This window comes from Engraulis encrasicolus, chromosome 17 (genome assembly GCF_034702125.1).
Source record: "Engraulis encrasicolus isolate BLACKSEA-1 chromosome 17, IST_EnEncr_1.0, whole genome shotgun sequence".
NCBI classification, from domain to species: domain Eukaryota; kingdom Metazoa; phylum Chordata; class Actinopteri; order Clupeiformes; family Engraulidae; genus Engraulis; species Engraulis encrasicolus.
Genome location: NC_085873.1, coordinates 1,966,595 through 1,982,144, shown reverse-complemented (window position 1 = coordinate 1,982,144; position 15,550 = coordinate 1,966,595). Strand labels below are relative to the sequence as shown.

Sequence of the window (15,550 nt, the reverse complement as noted above, 5' to 3'; positions counted from 1 at the left end):
ATTCAACTATGATCTAGTTTTAACTCCTTTTGTGAAGAGCTATACTGTCACCAAAATTGTAGTGACCATGTCTTAATCTGTTCTGTCGATAATGTCACAGCAATGTCATGATGTAGAGCTAGTTGAGTGAATAGGTCCGTCGATGGGCCCATCTTCAGTAGGCTACTCGATTGTATGTATCTCAGCTGCATCATAACTTCTTAGAGGCCCTCAATTCTCTACAGAATATAAATAAAGGTTCATAACAAAAAAATCCATTCACATTAGTAAAATGGTGTTCTGTTGCAGGTGGTGTTTTGTTTGCAGCATCAGGTGAGAGGGCCGTCATAAAAGGGAATTTAACCTTACGCTCTCAGAAGAACTGCGATGGCGATGGAAGGTGGGACTTGAAACAGGGTGAGAAATTTGACCCCATCATCACGTGCAGGCGAGGGGAATGTGTTGTGGGAGCTCGCTTTCTGAACAGAGTCCGGTCACGCCGCAGTGAACTCCACATCAACCCAGTGAAGTTTGGAGATGAGGGCAAGTACATTCATGGCTGCAACAAGGTCAATGGGATCTGGAGTGTTTATGTACATCTTGAGCGTGAGTATGACTCAGATCAGATCATTATAATGTATCTACAGTATATGTCAGGTGTTGTTGTGTGCTGTGCTAGTGTTTGATCCCAAGCTGCTCCACGGATGACTGTTCCTAGTTAGTTTACTGAATGTAATATCACTATGGAAACATTGATTTTATATCACACCTAATGACTGCATGTAATGTATAAAATATTGATCTACTGTAAAGGGTGTCAATCAAATTAGATCCATGGATGTGTTTCCTGAAAGACTATAAAATAACCTATTGTGTTCGTATGTGTGTCTGGTTATACAGCTCACAGGAGCACTGCTGTCATCACTGCTGGCAACAACCTCACCATAGACCTGTGTAGCCTGGATCAGGTGAAGCTCAACTTCACCCAGAGTGGCAGCTCTGTGCCAGAGACGCTCTTCATCATTGACAACGGCCAAGCATTCGGCACTACAAAAGCTATAGGTGGCATCGCTGTGCATGCACAGAATGACACTGCTGTGCTCTCCAACATGGTGCAGGACGGGACCGTCTCAGTCATAGACAGCAAGACTGACAAGATGCTCTGTGAAGTCACCTTCCGAGTCACTGGATCAGGTACGTTAATGATCAGTTGTTCTGCGTTTTCTCTTTGCTCCATATTAATCGGGGATGGGACTTAACTTGAGTTTGATGGCTTCTTTTGATGGTGAAATTTCATGATTTCCACGCACAAAAACATAGCTTTTGAGGGAAAATATTGTTATGTGAAGAATCCTGATCAAAGACATGAAAAAATAGTTATTTCCTGGTTTATGTGTCTTAGGGTTGAACTGTAGCGACTATAAACTAAAGAGATATTCCTCTATTCTATATCCCTTTTAGGTAATGAAGGAGAACAAGTAAAAGGTAAGTTGTGTAACTGTGCACACACACACACACACACACACACACACACACACACACACACACACACACACACACACACACACACACACACACACACACACACACACACACACACACACACACACACACACACACACACACACACACACACACACACACACACACACACACACACACACACACACTCACAGTGGTGAAGGCGTGTACAATTGCCTCAGTGGGTCATTGGAATGAGTACACACACAACATAGTGATGGTTTTATTTTAATTACCTTCGCCAGAAGGTTATGTTTTGCCCGTCGTGTATTTATTTATTTGTGAATATGTTTGTTTGTTTGTTTGTACTTCGTATAACTCAGTCAGAACTGAGCCGATTTTTATGAAATTTAGTGGGATGATTGGTCATGACCCAAGGAACAATCGATTCGTTTTTGGTAGTGATTGTGTCAAAGGTCAAAGGTCAAAGGTCAAGGTCAAAATGTTTGTTTGTACTTCGTATGACTCAGACAGAACTGAGACGATTTTTATGAAATTTAGTGGGATGATTGGTCATGACCCAAGGAACAATCGATTAGTCTTTTGGAGTGATTGGGTCAAAGGTCAAGGTCAAGTTCAATGTAACCGGGCTTTCCTTTAAGAAAGTGAATTACAATGAGAGTAAATAACAATAACACTAGGACCTGGATCAGAAGATCTAAGTAAGAGAGAGGAGCGAGTGTTGTGCAACAATAACGAGTCAGACAAGATAAATCCTTTTTGAGTGAAAAACTCGTATATTGTTTACAAATGTATAAGCATGTATAAAAACCCAAATAAAATAAAACAGTGTGCACACTTAAAATTAACAATGGTCCACGTGGCCTTAAACAAAATAAAAATGGTAAAAAAGGGGGGAAAAGTTCCTTTGTAGGGTACTTAAGGGTATCCGGGGTCGCTCTGGGAAAGGCTCGCCATCAGTGTCCTTTGACCAGGTGAAGTCCTGGCCCAGTTGTCTTCTTTTCGATCCTATCCGTCCAAAAAAAAAAAACCTGACCTGATAGGTCACATTCATCCATACATACATTTCAATTAGTACAATGTACAATAAATCTAAGATGCATCATATTATCATTATCTAATAGTCATACTGGGATGACAATCACATATCTTCTTAAATCTTCTCTAATCATTAAATTCAAGTGCATGAAAACAAGTCGTTCATGTGCTACGCCTTTCTACAAAACGCAGGTAGCAAAGGGTCCAATAAAACTACATTCAAAATGCCTCAACAATAAATACATACAACATAAAACATAAAATACACATTAGAATCTAAAGCTTAGAAGGGATCACTGTCAGAGACGTGCTTAATATCCTCTTACACTAATAGGCCTATTCATGTAAGAAGAAACTGCACTAAAAATTACCCTCTATTTACTTTAAATTAAATACTGTGAAAGGCTTCAATAAATTGCATAGTGCAATGAAACATTACATTCATAACAACAATGAAATTATCCTCTTATCTTAGTTAAATCACTATTAAAGAAATAGTAATAAACTTCTCTTTATGTAGAACCCATCAGTAATAATAACTAGTGTATGTAAATAATAGTAACTACTGTAAGGCTAGTGTAACTAGTGTAAGGCTACTGATGGTAATCAGCATCAGTATCAGTAATGGGCTACTGATGGTTATAAATATCAATAATTAGTAATGGCTACTAATGGTTATCAGTATCAGTAGTCAGTATCAGTAATATCAGTTATCAGTATCTGTAATATCAGTTATCAGTATCAGTAATCAGTATCTGTAAAGATCGTGAAGATCGTAAACATATTCTTTTTCACCAGTGACGCTTACAACGTTAGCCTGGTCAGTGCATTGGGAACGTTCGGGACAACCGTTATTCTTGTCGGCATTTGCTAACATTTCTGTGGCTAACCATTGATATAGCGCAGGAGATGGGACAAGGGCACTAAACGGCTAAACAGATGTTATTCCTCACCGTTGCTCCTGATGATGTGCTCAAGGGGATGAATCCGGTGAGTACACTTAGACACAGTGGTGAATGGTGAATGGTGCCTGGCAGTTCTCGGGGGGTTAGCCTGTTAGCAGAAATGAACGTTCGGGGCAACCGTTATTCTTGTCGGGCATTGATGACATTTCTGTGGCTAATCCATTCACACAGTGCAGGAGATGAGAGGACAAGAGTTAAAACACAGTTATTCCTCACCGTCGCTCCTGAAGATGGTGATGTGTGATGATACGATGGTGAGCACACTATGACGAAGGTGAAAAGTAGTTGCCTCTGGTGGTTCTCGAGGGGTTAGCCTGTTAGCAGAATCAGTGCATCAGTGCCGGAGGTGGCGGTAAATATCAGTGTTTTCGTTTGTCTTATAACAGAGTTGTCTTACCGACGTGGCTGTCAGCTACTATGTGGCTCTTGTTGATGTTCTGTCTGTTGTTGATGTACTGTCCGGTGATGCTCAAAGATGTTGATGATGTTAACGGTTATAACGATGATGGTAACGTTTCATACAGCAAGTGGCTGGCTCAGATGATGGTTGTCAAAGAGACTGAAACAATCCTTGCGCCTCGGTTTCATTCATCGGCTCGCGTTCTTAGGGCTTGCGTGACATCTGATTGGCTGTAGTAAATCTTGCGTGTATGTGTAGCTGTTGTCATATTTCATGGGAATACTGATAGAACATGGGTCACTCTGTTTCGTGTATCTTGCATAGTATGTAGTGGATGCGAGTGGATGGTGTGTAGGTCGTGAACTGTGTTGTTTACACTGTGTACGTGTGTGTGTGTGTGTGTGTGTGTGTGCGTGTGTTCATGTCTTTTGAACTCCGGGTTTCATCCTCCCCTCCTGAACCTTTGCACGTCCCTGTGCAAGGTGGACATCTACACAGCAATCACTGGGGATGGGGTAGTGGATTGTACAGGTACTTCATTGATCACTTCGGACCAAGCTATGGACAAGCCTTGAAAGAAGGATCTCATTGCCTTGGCCAAAGGATTTCCTAATTCTGCATAGTCAAGCCGTTGTGGGGGTTGACGATTGCGCTCAGATCTCCTGAGGGGTTCATCAGGGTTTGTGTTTTCGTGAATACTTGTGGTTTCAGTCGTTTCATCATGTTGTTCCTCAGGTTCCACTACTTGTAGACTTTCATTCTCCTCATGTTCTTGCTCTATTGGAATGTCTCTATCTGTGGGGTTGTCGTTATCTGTGGGGTTGTCGTTATCGGTGGGTGTGTCTTTATCGGTGGGTAGGTCTTTATCGGTAGGTATGTCTGTATCGGTACGTAAGTGTTCAGGATCACCCTGGTGAGAGGTAGACTCGATCATCAAAGGACTATCTGGAATACTTTCGGACATGTCAGGTAAGTTCAGATCAGGTAACTTAGATTGGGTGTCAAGTTCAGGTAAGTTATGATTTACAGGACAAGGGTCTTGGGGCTCTTGGACATTGGCCATGGGAAGATCTGGGTGCACTGGACTCTCTGTGATCTCAGGGACAGGGGAACTCAACCAGACAGGGATGAGCGAGTAGTCGTCGTCATCCGAGGAGCTCTCTGCCTCTGCTACAGGGTTGGCACGTGTTCTTGGTCTGCGCGGCACCGACTTCTGCACAGGCTGAGTGTCCTCTTCGACAGGTAGGTATCCGCACGGAAGCAGCAAGTCTCTATGCAGTGTCCTCTGGGGACCATCTTCAGTTTCTGGTTTAATGGTGTATACTGGGAGAGTGCCTGCTCTTGTAACGACAACATGGACAGTGGATTCCCATTTGTCAGCAATCTTGTGCTTTCCTCGTATGCGGACGTTTCTGACCAGTACCCTATCTCCAGGCTCTAGATCTGAGGCGGTGACATGCCGGTCATATCTTGTCTTGTTCTTTAGTGCTATCTTTGCTGACTTTTCCTTTGCAACTTCATAGCTCTCTTTCAGACGGGACTTGAGGGTCTTGACATACTCTGAATGAGATGAGTGTTGGCCCTCTGGCACTGGTAGCTTGAAAGCAAGGTCAACAGGTAAACGGGGTTGACGCCCGAACATGAGCTCGTACGGGGTGAAACCTGTGACCTCGTTCCGGGTGCAGTTATAAGCATGGACCAAGGGTCTTACATGGTCGCTCCAACGGTACTTGTCTTTATCCTCTAGAGTCCCAAGCATGTCGAGCAGGGTGCGGTTGAACCGTTCTACTGGGTTACCTCTAGGGTGGTATGGAGTTGTTCTAGTTTTGCGGATACCGGCCACCCGACAAAGCTCTTTTATGGTGTTGGACTCAAAGTCGGGGCCTTGATCACTGTGCAACTTTTCGGGGAAGCCATAATGAATAATGAAATTCTCCCAGAGGCACTTTGCTACAGTCTTGGCTGTCTGGTTTCGTGTTGGGATGGCCACTGCATACTTGGTAAAGAAGTCGGTGATAACCAGCACGTCCTTGGTGTTACTCTGGTCCGGTTCGATGGAGAGGAAGTCCATGCAAACTAACTCCAGGGGTCTGGTGACTTGAATGTTCACTAATGGTGCAGCCTTTTCTGGTCGCGCCTTCCTCCTCACACACCTGCCACACTTCTTCACCTTCTCTTCCACATCTGATGCCATCTTCGGCCAGTAGAAGCGGGTCCTCACGAGGTCTAGGGTTCGGTCGACTCCCATGTGGCCCATGTCGTCGTGCAGACTGGTGAGCACTGGACTTCGGAACTCAGCTGGGAGGACAAGCTGGTACGCCCTCTGGAATCCCACTTGGCGACGGCGGTACAGGATGTTGTTGTGGAGTTCAAGACGATGGAGTTCACGGAGGTAGAGTGGAAGATCAGGGAGTTGGGTGCGCAGAGTGGGTGGTGGCGTTTCCCCATGTTCGATCTGGTGAATGACATGTTTTATGCACTGGTCAGCCCTTTGCTTTTCTGCTATCTGTGCTTCTGAAAGATGCGGGATGGCTGGGAGGCCTCCGAACTGTTCTTCTTGTTCATAGCACTCGGGAATAGCGCAGAATGATGTAGCAAGGGTCTCCACTAAGGCAACATGGTCTCCTTCTCTCTCATCATCCGAGCTGGCACTGAAGGCAAGTTGTCGCTCACAGATGGCCTTCACGACTGAATGGTCCACCTCATCTGGATTCTCTGGATCGGTAAGATGGTCTTGAGTGAACTGCTGGATGCGCTCCTTCTCTTTCTGTGACCTTGGATCGTCTGCTCGCTTCTCGTGTTCCCTGCGTGATAGTCCGTCTGCATCTCCGTTCAGTTTCCCTGGGCGGTAGGAGAGCTTGAAGGAGAATGTAGACAGTGCAGCTAGCCACCTGTAGCTCGTCGCATCGAGTTTGGCTGATGTGAGGATATAAGTCAGCGGATTGCTATCCGTCACCACGGTGAAGTTGTTGCCATAGAGATAGTCGCTGAACTTCTCCGTCACCGACCACTTGAGTGCGAGGAACTCCAGTTTGTGCGCTGGGTAGCGACTCTCACTCTGTGATAGACCTCTACTCGCATACCCTATGACTCTGAGCTGGTTGTCTTGCTCTTGGTACAGTACAGCACCGAGCCCGGTGGTGCTGGCATCGGTGTGGAGTATGTAGGGTTTCTGGGGGTCGGCGAATGCTAGAACAGGGGCTGTAGTGAGGCTCTGGATGATGTGTTCAAAGGCTTTCTGGCAATCTGATGTCCAGCGGCTTCCAAAAGGCTCTTTGGGGTTGTGATACTGGACTGTCTTTGTTCTCGTGTCTGTCTGCTTCGCCTTCGACTTCTGGTGGTAAGGTGGGTAGCCAGAGGTCAAATTGTGGAGAGGCTTCACAATGCCGGAGTAGTCCTTCACAAACCTCCGATAGTAACCAGAGAACCCGAGAAACGAACGGAGCTCCTTCAGGGTACGGGGTCTCGGCCAAGTCTTCAGTGCTTCGATCTTCTGGGGATCTGTTTCCACACCCGTCTGCGAGACAATGTGCCCCAAGTAGCGAACAGATGTCTGAAAGAAGCGGCACTTCTCCGGGGATAACTTGAGACCGTTTTCCCTCAGGCGATCCAGGACTTTGGCCAGACGAGCTTCGTGTTCCTCCAGGATTTGGGAGAAGACGATGATGTCATCAAGGAATACCAGCACTTCACGCAGATAGATATCGCCCATGCACTTCTCCATTACAGTAAGCGCTGGAATGTGCTTGGAGCGTTGGTGATTGCTTGTGGCATACGATTCCATTCCCAGAATCCGAGGGGACATGCAAAAGCTGTTTTTGGCTTGTCATCTTCATGCATCTCAATTTGGTAATATCCGGACTTCAGATCCATCACGGAGAACCATTGTGACCCACTTAAGGCAGAGAACGACTCTTCAAGGTTTGGTAGTGCATATGCGTCTTTGATGGTTTGCAGATTGAGTTTGCGGTAATCAACACATAGACGTACCTCGCCATTCTTCTTTCTCACAACGACGATAGGTGAAGCATATGGAGACTCAGACTCTCGGATGATTCCAGCTTCAAGGAGATCTTGAAGATGTCGTCTCACGGCATGATAGTCGTTGGGATGGATGGGCCGGGGTCGTTGCTTAAACGGTGTGTCATCCTTCAACTTGATTCGATGTTTGACCTTGGTTGCGTGGCCAAAATCAAGGTCATGTTGAGAAAAAACGTCTGAGTAAGTGTTGAGTGTCTTGGTGATTCGGTTCCTCCATTCTGCAGGGAGCGGGGAATCTCCGAAGTCAAAGCTAAGGTTGTCACGTTGTTGTTCATCTCGAGGAGAGTGTTGCAGACTGGAACAGACTGTAGGTGATGACAGTTGACTGGGGCTACAGGTGTTGTGGGTCTGGCTGATCTCGTGAGGGATGGCAAGTTCGGCGATGACAGAGTTAGAGGGCAGGGTAATGTCATGGTTGGTTTCATTTCTTATGATTACAGGCACCTTGTACGGGAACCGTGCAGGGATGGAGATGATGCAGCTATCAACGAAGATCCCACCCGGCAAGGATGAAGTGGAGGGTTCTTCCACTACTGCCCATCTCTCGTTGTTAGCTTCATTTCCAGTGACGACGCCTTCCAAGACCACCTTCTGTCCAGCAGGGATGATGCTTGACTCGTGACGACCTAACTTCACAATGCCGACTTGACCTTCTGTGCTTTGGTGCCGTCTGAGCTGCAGTGTCCTCAAGACTTGTTGGTAGCCACAGTAGATGTTACTTATCACGGTGTTTCCATCACAGAATTGCTCGTAAAGAGGGTCTAATGTATTTGTGCCAATCAGTACAGGCATGCTGCTACTGGAGCGAGTATCTGGCACTATCAAGGCAAGAGTCTGTACTTCGGGTTGTGAAGCAATGAATTCTTCGGGAAACTTTATATGTAATTGAATGTAGCCCAGGTATGGGACTGCCTGACCGTTGGCGCCCTCAACTTCAAGCATGTCGCTAACTGGGTGTAGCTGACAATCGGAAAGGTGGGAGTCATAGAAGGACTGAGACACAGTTGTAACTTGCGATCCAGTATCCAGCAGTGCATTACATTGAATTCCATTGACGTTGACATTTGCTGTGCTTTTGCTTCCAATTAAGCCTCTAGGCAGTTTTCTGTTATTTACAGTTCTGTGTTCGTTAATTGTTACTCTTCTCTTGACATTTTGTGTAGTAGTGGAAGTGTTTGCTCTAATTTTGTCTTTCTGGTCTTGTGTTCTGGTTCCATGATCTGTTTGTGTGTTGTTTACGTCAGAGGGACGTGATTGACTCTCCTCAGCCCCTGTCTGTCCCACAACAGGAACTGTTAGTCGTTTAAAGCTACACTGGAACCATTTCGTGTTTCCCACTGCTGCTGTCTTGCGATCAATTGCCTTTTCTTTTCATCTACAAGACGGGGGTTGGCAGGGTCAGTGCAGCAGGGGGCAATGTGTCCATCCTCACCACAGTTAAAGCAATACCAAGGCCGGGGCTTGGTTGTCTGTTTCGTTCTGGTCTGTCTGTCCATGTCTGTATCTGTGTTACCTGGCTTTGGTGGTCTGTTCTGAGGCTTTTCTGCAGATCCCTTGCGATTAGCTCCCTGTGTCTTTTTCTGTGACATGAATGTAGTGAGCTGGCTTTGCAAACTTGCTACTTGCTTTCGCAGATCCTCAATCACACTGATGGCACCGGCACTGCTCTCCTCTGGTTCACGAACATATGCATCATGGAAGTGGACCTGAGTTTTCTGCTTCGTGATGCCGATGTGTCTCTTCATGCGCGTTGACTTGGCTTCCAGTCTGTCTTCCTCAGAGCGGATCATCAGCAGGAGTTCAGAGAACTGGGGTGGTTTGCTCTTCTTTTGCTCAAGCTGCAAGGTGCTGATCAGACTGTTATCCCAACACCCTCGGCAGAACTGCTTCAGGAGATGCTTGTCACCTTCTTTGTGTGTAACTCCCCCTTGTTTTGTGGCTCGATTTAAGGCTAGCTGGAGTCGTTGCAGGTAAGAGGATGACTTCTCACCGGGGTCTTGTAGGGTGTTCAGGAACTGGGCGAACAGCTCTTCTCCATCTGCGACCGTGCCGTAGGCTGAGTCCAGCAGCTGTAGGTAGGCGGCAGGGGGTGAATCAGGCAGTAGACCTTTTACGACGTCAACAGCAGGTGGGAGTAAGTTCTCTAGAATCTTTCGTGATATTTGCAGTGGTGACATACTGGGATCATTCTGTAGCAGCTCAATGTGTGTGCGCCATGTGTCATAGTCAGTCTCATGGTTGGGTATGGGGATCTTGCCGGAGAAAGAGCGGAGTCTCACTTGGGACTGCATGTGAGGGAAAGGATCCTGCCTCCGAACAATGTGCTCGACCACAACCTTTTGGATGTCAGGGGGGTTCACGTCGCTTAGGGAAAGGGACGGTGTTCTCTTGGCATTGGCAAGGATGACATGGTCAGCGTCTCCATGGCCGCTTGGTGCAACATGAGACAGTGAGGTGTGCTGTGGCTCTCTGTGAACAGGTGGGGATGATACGGTCGCCTCGACGTGTAGAGAGGGGGAATCGTCAGCCGCGTGTTGCATGGCATCTATATCCATTCCAATCTGGGACATCAGCTCTTTCAAAACTTCGCCATAATCCTTGCCACTCTCCTTGGCTAATTGCTTGAGCTCCGTTAAGTACGTCTTTGTTATGTTCGAGCCAACTTTGGTGGTGTAGGTGCTACTGAGTGTTTTTACTACATAGGTAGCGGGGGACTCACCTTGTGTAGTGTAACTGTAGGGTAAGTGGGGATCTAAAGTTTCAATAGCTGAACTGCTAGAATACTCAACGATCAGGTTTTGGAAGAATTCTGAGTGTGGGTCTTCAACTAAAAGGACTCTATCAATTTTACCATACTGTTTAAGATAATCAAGGACTTGTTCATCTTGATCGGGTACCTGAGTTATGCCACTGACTAATACTGCATTTGGAATATTAACACTAAACTTTCGAATAAAATCCATACTGGTGATAAGTAATTACTTAGTAATGTCTGCTCAATATTGTTACTCAACAACTAGCTCCTCCTGGCAGCAGGCTCGCCACTTTTGTAACCGGGCTTTCCTTTAAGAAAGTGAATTACAATGAGAATAAATAACAATAACACTAGGACCTGGATCAGAAGATCTAAGTAAGAGAGAGGAGCGAGTGTTAAGCAACAATAATGAGTCAGACAAGATAATTCCTTTTGAGTGAAAAACTCATATATTGTTTACAAATGTATAAGCATGTATAAAAACCCAAATAAAATAAAACAGTGTGCACACTTGAAATTAACAATGGTCCACGTGGCCTTAAACAAAATAAAAATGGTAAAAAAAGGGGGGAAAAGTTCCTTTGTAGGGTACTTAAGGGTATCCGGGGTCGCTCTGGGAAAGGCTCGCCATCAGTGTCCTTTGACCAGGTGAAGTCCTGGCCCAGTTGTCTTCTTTTCGATCCTATCCGTCCAAAAAAAAAAAACCTGACCTGATAGGTCACATTCATCCATCCATACATTTCAATTAGTACAATGTACAATAAATCTAAGATGCATCATATTATCATTATCTAATAGTCATACTGGGATGACAATCACATATCTTCTTCAATCTTCTTTAATCATTACATTCAAGTGCATGAAAACAAGTCGTTCATGTGCAACGCCTTTCTACAAGACGCAGGTAGCAATGGGTCCAATAAAACTACATTCAAAATGTCTCAACAATAAATACATACAACATAAAACATAAAATACACATTAGAATCTAAAGCTTAGAAGGGATCACTGTCAGAGACGTGCTTAATATCCTCTTACACTAATAGGCCTATTCATGTAAGAAGAAACTGCACTAAAAATTACCCTCTATTTACTTTAAATTAAATACTGTGAAAGGCTTCAATAAATTGCATAGTGCAATGAAACATTACATTCATAACAACAATGAAATTATCCTCTTATCTTAGTTAAATCACTATTAAAGAAATAGTAATAAACTTCTCTTTATGTAGAACCCATCAGTAATAATAACTAGTGTATGTAAATAATAGTAACTACTGTAAGGCTAGTGTAACTAGTGTAAGGCTACTGATGGTAATCAGCATCAGTATCAGTAATGGGCTACTGATGGTTATAAATATCAATAATTAGTAATGGCTACTAATGGTTATCAGTATCAGTAGTCAGTATCAGTAATATCAGTTATCAGTATCTGTAATATCAGTTATCAGTATCAGTAATCAGTATCTGTAAAGATCGTGAAGATCGTAAACATATTCTTTTTCACCAGTGACGCTTACAACGTTAGCTTGGTCAGTGCATTGGGAACGTTCGGGGCAACCGTTATTCTTGTCGGCCATTGCTAACATTTCTGTGGCTAACCATTGATTTAGTGCAGGAGATGGGGCAAGGGCACTAAACGGCTTAACAGATGTTATTCCTCACCGTTGCTCCTAATGATGTGCTCAAGGGGATGAATCCGGTGAGTACACTTAGACACAGTGGTGAATGGTGAATGGTGCCTGGCAGTTCTCGGGGGGTTAGCCTGTTAGCAGAAATGAACGTTCGGGGCAACCGTTATTCTTGTCGGGCATTGATGACATTTCTGTGGCTAATCCATTCACACAGTGCAGGAGATGAGAGGACAAGAGTTAAAACACAGTTATTCCTCACCGTCGCTCCTGAAGATGGTGATGTGTGATGATACGATGGTGAGCACACTATGACGAAGGTGAAAAGTAGTTGCCTCTGGTGGTTCTCGAGGGGTTAGCCTGTTAGCAGAATCAGTGCATCAGTGCCGGAGGTGGCGGTAAATATCAGTGTTTTCGTTTTTTACATAAGAGTTGTCTTACCGACGTGGCTGTCAGCTACTATGTGGCTCTTGTTGATGTTCTGTCTGTTGTTGATGTACTGTCCGGTGATGCTCAAAGATGTTGATGTTGATAACGGTTGATAACGATGATGGTAACGTTTCAAACAGCAAGTGGCTGGCTCAGATGATGGTTGTCAAAGAGACTGAAACAATCCTTGCGCCTCGGTTTCATTCATCGGCTCGCGTTCTTAGGGCTTGCGTGACATCTGATTGGCTGTAGTAAATCTTGCGTGTATGTGTAGCTGTTGTCATATTTCATGGGAATACTGATAGAACATGGGTCACTCTGTTTCGTGTATCTTGCATAGTATGTAGTGGATGCGAGTGGATGGTGTGTAGGTCGTGAACTGTGTTGTTTACACTGTGTACGTGTGTGTGTGTGTGTGTGTGTGTGTGTGTGTGTTTTCATGTCTTTTGAACTCCGGGTTTCAACTAGGTCACGAAAAGGTCAAAAACGTAAATTCAGCCGAGTTTTATGAAATTTAGTGGGATGATTGGTCATGACCCAAGGAACAGTCGATTACTTTTTGGGAGTGATTGGGTCAAAGGTCAAGGTCACGAAAAGGTCAAAACCGTAAATTGAGCCGATTTTTATTAAATTTACTGGGATGATTGGTCATGACCCAAGGAACAATCGATTACTTTTTGGGAGTGATTGGGTCAAAGGCCAAGGTCAAGGTCACGAAAAGGTCAAAAACGTTTCTCTTTGCCAAGCACTATATGCCAGAACAACGTGTGCATGCTGAATTGAATAAGAGGTCAAGACTGGGCCAAAAATGTAATATTACGATATTCCGGTCCGATTTAAATGAAACTAACACCAAAATTTGGAGAATGTTATGCCCCACACTCTGAAGATGGCCAGAAAAAAATAAGTGGCGTAGGCGAAGGTTTGCGCTCTACCGAGTGCCCATTCTAGTTATTTATTGCTTCACCAAACAAGGACTGCTCAATTTCGTTGTACTTGTTACAATGACAAATCAAAAATATTCTCTTCACACTCACACACATGTACTGAATAATACAATAACAACAGCCCGTTATTGCTGCTTCATTATGTATTACCAAATCATGACTTTTCCCTCCCTCCTTAAATGCAGCATCACCCGACCGCTGGTGCGAGCTACTACTCTACGGCCTGATCATCATTTGTCTTTTTGTCATCGTGTATATACTCTATGACAAACACAAGGTCATCATGTGGCTACTGAGGAAGAGGTGTGAGGGGAAGCCGCCCATTTCCCTGGAAGACAACAAGGAGGAGGGCATGGCCAAGGTGATTCTTCACGATGAAGGCAGCTTGGAAAAACCTGAGAATGGGATTGAGGAGGTCGTCTGATTCACCAGCACCGTCAAAGGCTTCCATTGGTAAACATAAGATGTATACTACGTCATAGCACTCTAATGTGAAGAATTATGTCTAATATGTCTATTTGGTATTATGCGTTTACAGTATACAGTATATAGGCCTAGGTTAATTTATGTTATTATCATGGCATTATTTTGTTAATGAACAATGTTATATGTTTTGTATATGTGCCTTTGCATCAGTGTTTCCCAAATGTATTTTCCAGTTGATTTTGTCATACCATGAGTCCTTGTTCATTCTCTATATTCCAAAATGACTGTGCTTCATACATTTGTTAATTTTCCAGTGTTCATTTTTTTGCTGTGTGCTTGCATACCCCTAGTGGTACACGTACCCCTGGTTGGGAGGCACTGCTTTACATGGTCCATGTTACGTGTCCTGCAGCACAGCATTAATGTCTATGTTTCAGAGAGCTGCTGTGACTGCAATGTTTTCCTGGTCTGTTTGATGTTTGATGTTGCCAAACTTGTATGAACTACACAAACGATCTACACTACTGAAAAGTAACTTAAATTATTATTATTATTATTAATAATTTTATTGAGAGAGACAGAGAGAGAGAGAGAGAGAGAGAGAGAGAGAGACAGAGAGAGAGAGAGAGAGAGAGAGGGGTGAAAATTAAGACAATAGGTCACCACAGCTACCTTGCCTGAAGTTGAATAAACTTCTTGCATTATCCACGAATTCTGCATTATGAATAGCCTTTTTACACAAATAATTTAACTGTACATTATGCTATTGTTTGAATAAAATGGAGCTGACTAAAACAATGTCTGGGTAATATATATATGAAAAATAATATTGCTTATAAAGAGGAAAACATGTCAACCAGACAGATTGAACACTGTGGGCCTACCGATCAAACAATCTAAATCCAAAAATGGGTAAAACTGAGCCGTGGCTAGTAATGATTTCAGTCTCACTAGCCACTTTGGCAGGGGTCCGTGTTCTTTTTCGTTCATTCATTATTCTGTGACCCTGCCTTAAAGGATGTATTCAAAGACCAGCCTACCTGCTATAAGTGAGCCCCTATAGCCTAAGAGATAAACTCTCAGATATCTACCGGCCAAGAAGTATAAGAACTGGCTTGAACCGCCCAAAGATACAAATGGCTACAATCTGCATGTAACCATTGTGTGAATGTCTTACAGAAAAATCTTCTCCACGGTCCAACATTTGTAGCTGCAAAAATGACTCTACTTGGGCCATACTAGAAAATATTAGTTTATTCCTTAGTACAATTTCATGTAAAGATCAAATTTGGCAATAGGCAGCCAAGTTTCGATGTGCATCATAGTTGCAGTACCTTTTTTGTCCATTTCCTGTACAGTGTACCTTTAAGAATTGTATTAATTGCAACACCACTTTTGTAGTGTATCGCCTCACCTGCCCTTGTAACTGCTTCTATACAGTATAGGATGCACAAAGA

The 15,550-nt window shown here is 44.1% G+C and overlaps 1 protein-coding gene across 1 annotated transcript; it reads left to right on the top strand.

Moving 5' to 3' along the window:
• The first annotated feature begins 91 nt into the window (after positions 1–91).
• Positions 92–14,627, top strand: LOC134467593 (uncharacterized). Its single transcript, XM_063221435.1, has 5 exons — positions 92–104; positions 289–585; positions 880–1,173; positions 1,441–1,464; positions 13,853–14,627. Exons 1-5 carry the CDS (start codon positions 92–94, stop codon positions 14,089–14,091), a joined length of 867 nt encoding a protein of 288 aa, XP_063077505.1. The 3' UTR covers positions 14,092–14,627.
• Positions 14,628–15,550: the final 923 nt, after the last annotated feature.